The sequence below is a fragment of the Camelina sativa genome, chromosome 19 (assembly GCF_030686135.1).
Source record: "Camelina sativa cultivar CO46 ecotype springtype chromosome 19, ASM3068613v1".
NCBI lineage: Eukaryota > Viridiplantae > Streptophyta > Magnoliopsida > Brassicales > Brassicaceae > Camelina > Camelina sativa.
Window position 1 is genome coordinate 18,567,109 of NC_141898.1, and position 5,053 is coordinate 18,572,161.

At 37.0% G+C, this 5,053-nt stretch overlaps 1 protein-coding gene and 1 pseudogene across 1 annotated transcript; one reads left to right on the plus strand and one right to left on the minus strand.

Annotated features, from left to right (window-relative positions):
• Positions 1-217: 217 nt before the first annotated feature.
• On the plus strand, positions 218-1,777 carry LOC104767974 (scopoletin 8-hydroxylase pseudogene; annotated as a pseudogene).
• Positions 1,778-3,330: 1,553 nt separating this feature from the next.
• LOC104766675 (putative xyloglucan endotransglucosylase/hydrolase protein 10) lies at positions 3,331-4,788 on the minus strand. The gene is made up of 4 exons (XM_010490598.2): positions 4,394-4,788; positions 4,212-4,312; positions 3,947-4,140; positions 3,331-3,866 (listed from the first exon to the last, which is right to left on the minus strand). Exons 1-4 carry the CDS (start codon positions 4,590-4,592, stop codon positions 3,464-3,466), a joined length of 897 nt encoding a protein of 298 aa, XP_010488900.1. The 5' UTR covers positions 4,593-4,788; the 3' UTR covers positions 3,331-3,463.
• Positions 4,789-5,053: the final 265 nt, after the last annotated feature.

Below are 5,053 nucleotides of genomic sequence, written 5' to 3' on the forward strand. Positions count from 1 at the left end.
CTTGAGATATATTAAACCTCTTCTTTCGATACATTACGTACGTACAGATAACTATATCGAAATCTTGGCATTATGCACGCTTGTGATTAGACACACTAGCTCTTGGTATTTTCGTTATTATATATACCCTCTTCACGTTGTCACTTCTCAACACTCATTTTTCTATCTAACATAAAAGATAAAAAGCATTCAATTCTCAAGCAGAAGTGTAGAGACAATGGCTATCATCAATTTCGAGGACCAAACTACATTGTTCAATTTCGTGGTCAAACAAGGCAACGGCGTGAAAGGAATGATAGACTCGGGCCTCTCCAGTGTTCCACAACCCTTCGTCCAGCCTCAAGCTGAACGAATCCCGACCCAAAACGCACTTACGTGTGAGGCTTCCCAGCCAATCGACCTTTCCCACCTAGATGGCCCACACCACAAAGAGGTGGCCAAACAGATCGTCGAAGCTGCTGAGACACTTGGCTTCTTCCAGGTAAATACAAACATATCATTTCGGGTGGTGTAGAAAGAAGCTATAAATGCCTGTAAACATGTCGATTCGACCTAGATATTACATTAATACTTATAAACTCACTTTAATATATAAGGTTGAGTATATTTATATATACATCTCTTACCGATGCATGTTTAATATATATGATAAATGTATAATGTGAGGATGAAATGCAAATGGCAGGTTGTGAACCATGGTGTTTCTGTGGAGCTGCTCGAATTGCTAAAAACGTCGGCTCATGAGTTTTTCGCACAAGCTCCTGAGGAAAAAGCGATATACCTAAAAGAAGTGAGTCCAAGCAAGCTGGTTAAGTACGGAACGAGCTTCGTGCCAGATAAGGAGAAGGCGATTGAGTGGAAGGATTATGTAAGCATGATGTACACCAATGACCTTGAGGCTCTTCAACAATGGCCTCAACCATGCAGGTATATATATGAACTAAAAATATATTTTATATTTACACACAAACTTTTGTTATATATATAAATATATAGAGTATATCTAAATGTTAGGAAACCCATGATAAAAATAAGGTGAAACGTAAAATAATAGATAGAAAGACATTAATCAAGTCATTGGAATTTGATTGAATCATATATAATTTAAACTTACAAAATTTATATATATATATATATATATATATGTGACAGAGAGGTGGCACTTAAGTTCCTGCAGTCATCAATGGAAATGGTGAAAAATATAGTGAACATTGTGATGGAGAATTTAGGAGTAAGACTAGAAGAAAGAGGATGAACGGTTTGATGGGAACCAAGATGGTCAACATGAACTACTACCCCACCTGTCCGAGCCCCGAGCTTATAATTGGCGTAGGCCGTCACTCCGACATGGGAATGTTGACAGTTTTATTACAAGACGGCATTGGTGGTCTCTATGTTCAACAGATATTGAGCAATGGTAAGTACAAAAGTGCAGAGCATAGGGTTAGAACCACAAACATGGGATCAAGAGTTTCTGTGCCCATATTCACGGCACCTAATCCCTCAGAGAAGATCGGACCGTTGCCGGAAGTTGTGAAACGCGACGGAGTGGCTCGATACAAGGAGTTGTTGTTCAAAGACTACATGAGTAACTTCTTCGGCCAACCACACGATGGCAAAAAATCTCTCGACTTCGCACGTGCCAAGTGACCACAAATCAACCGCAACTTGGCGACCCCTCCGTTTTATCTTTATCTGTTGTTCTTTTTCTATGCTCTCAGTCCCATGTTTGTTGTTTCCCCTCTTTTGTTTTCGATGTATAACTTTTTTATCCTTGCTCGATCCCCATGTTTTTTGGGTACAATATATGAATGATTAAAAACTGCCTTTGCTCGTGTGCATTCTTAAACCTGGTGGATCTTTATCAAAATTATTAACGGAATCAGCTCCGTCATCTACGCACCAAGTTATTGCTCCTGCGATCACGTAACAAGATGTGATTTGGTCAAAGATAGTTTATATCTTTGTGATTGTAATTAGATTCTCTAAGATGTCTTCTGTAGTCTATAAAAGACTTGTAAGTCATTCTAAACAATACACATAAATATTTTCTTATGGTCTTTGATTCGTCATGCTATCAGAGCCGATCGATTATGATGACCATCAAAGATGACGACGGTGATGAAGACAATGGCACCGGCGTATTGCCAAGACGGAGAACTCATGAGCCACTATCACTCAAGTTCAATTCAATGGTGCCCCAGATCTGATGATGAAAAAACGACAGTGGAATCCAAGAAGATATAAATTAAGAAGGTATCGACGAAACCGACAAAAAAGAACACGACTTGAAGGAATCCAACATGACTTGAAGGAATACAACTCTTGTGTCGTGACTTGTGACATCGACGAACCATATTACGACAAGAAAAGCCGAGATGACTCAACGGTGGAGTATAACACCGTGACGAATACCGAAACCGAGATTTGAAGATGGAGACATGATCAAGTTCAGAACATGGATTTGGTTGTCTTGCGAAAATTCCGACAAGCATCAGACGTGAAAAGCATGACGACCACGAAAACAATGGTGTTGAGCAGATAGCTTAGCAAGGAAGAAACGAGGTTGTGTGGAAGACAATGAGTATAGAAGCACCTCTTATTGAAATTGGGCAATGGCAAACAATCAGTCCGCTGGTCATTTGCAAGATTTTTGTTTTGCAGTTTATATGCAAAACTGTTCAGGTCTTGGAAGAGCAACCAAGACTTGTGATCGTAGTGGTCAAGTTGAAGCTATTATGGTCAATTCGGGCATTTGCAAGCGGCATGCTCCAACTTGAGGGGGGTATTAACGGAATCAACTCCGTCATCTACGAACCAAGTTATTGCTCCTGCAATCACGTAACAAGATGTGATTTGGTCAAAGATAGTTCATATCTTTGTGACTGCAATTAGATTCTCTAAGATATCTTATGTGGTCTATAAAAGACTTGGAAGTCATTCTAAGCAATATACATAAATATTTCTTTATGGTCTTTGATTCTTCAAAAATTTCATGTAGGTTCTTTTACCTATAATCTCAAAGTCCCATATCTTTTGGGACAAAAGTCAGGACCAACATTAGCTTGAACTGCATTTTTTCCTAGAGTGAGTATTGACAATGAGCAGTGTATTAGTGGGAAACTCTCAAGTGAGGAGGTGGGAAATTATGGTAATACGATTTCTAATTATGCACACTGATATCTCAACAAGGTATTCTTATTATTCAAATTATCATTTGTTTCACAGATTTTTAATTGCATTACAACATAAATTTAATTGCAACCATTATTTGCAATCATATAATCACCTTAATCCACATATTTGAAATTTCATGTAGAAAATAGAATCTAATATAAGATGTTTTGGTCTTTAGACCATTTTAAATTATTATAACTTTTAACTCTTTCTAACACAAAGCAATTTATAAAAGAGATTCATCGCCTAATAAATGAATAAAAAGGTAAAAAGCTGAAAAGCGAATTCAATATTTAGGAAGATTACATTCCTTGGGGCGCTGGTTATTAAACCTTCCATAATCTTGGCAATAGTCATAAATCAGGTGATACTTTCTCACCCATTTAAACCATCTCTTTTGCACTCTTGTCAAAGAACTGAAATCATTCTTGTTCCACCAGTTTTCATTGCTCTCTCCATTACACAATCTTGGGTTGCCTTTCCAAACACAAGCATATATCTTGTAATCCCCAAAGGATGCCACGAATGGGCCCTTTGACCAATCAATCTTGTCATGCCCACCGCGTGTAGCCCAGCTCTCACCGTTCCATAGACTCGCCTGTACATTCATAGGTTGCAACCTTGGGTAGGCTACACCTTTATCCGCGTGGTTTCTGTACAATCTTATGGGAACCTGATCCACCATAAATCTAAAAACCAACAAAACAACATTCTTATGCATCTTGGAGGAGTACATAGGGCAGGAGAGACTTTTGTTGAAGAATCTTACACAATTTGGTGAATGTTCCATAAGATAGAGTAAGTGTGAAAGTCCTTGGTTGGGTCGAACCAGAGATGGATCCTTTCTTCACGGTTATCAATTCCCTCGGCATAGACATTTGTCTGAAGAATGTAAGGCTGACCATTAACGTTTCCCAGGAATTCAAAGTCAATCTCATCCCGTTTTAGCTGATCCGAGGTCATCTGTTGAATCATTAAAATAATTATTAGTTCATTCATGTTAGGATGTTAGAGAAGTGGAGAAGGTTTCTTACATAATAAGCAACCACGGTTCCTTGAGAACTTCCTGGGATAAGTTTGATCTTCATATCTATCTGTCCGAACAAGAACGTCTGGGTGGAAGCAAAGGAAGCTCCTAATAACAAAACATAAAGTTCTTGCTACCGGAAAAAAATAAAAGAGAAGGATCGAGACAGTGAATGAGAATGTTAAATACCAGATTCTTGATCGAGCTTAAGGGTTCTTGATCGACCATCATTAGAGGTGTTAACGTGGGAAGGAGACCATGTTACGAAGAAGTCTTTGTTAAAATCTCCCGAAGAAACAAAGGAAGCTTGTGAGACACATAATAGCAAACTTGAGATGAAGAATCCTATGAGAAGTATAAATGCTTTTGAGCGATTTATTAGAGTCATTTATTAAGACGTTTGAGGTTGAGTACGTTGGACAAATATGACAATCATTGATCAATATATATATATAAATATTGTATTGCATGAGAAAAGTGTTTGAAGTAAATTGTGTTCCTATGCAAAGAATATCTTTGAAGAGAAGCAACGAGAATAATAATACGTAGGAATATTTTTTTTTTTGTTTTCTTTTTCAAAACGTAAGAATGTTGCTGGTTATCTTCCTTACAGTTTATACTTGCTAACTAATTATCTTTTCTTTTAGAAATAATATTACATATAATTAATTTTATCAGGAAAATAGTACTCATTTACACAAAAAAAAATATATCCAAATTAATAATTCTTCATTTAACATTATATCAAGTTAAGTGTTAAATGATTGTTCTAGGGTAACCATCTAGTTAATTTTTATATTTTTGGTATAACATGTTAATTATTTTATTTAAAAATACTTTCATATTGTG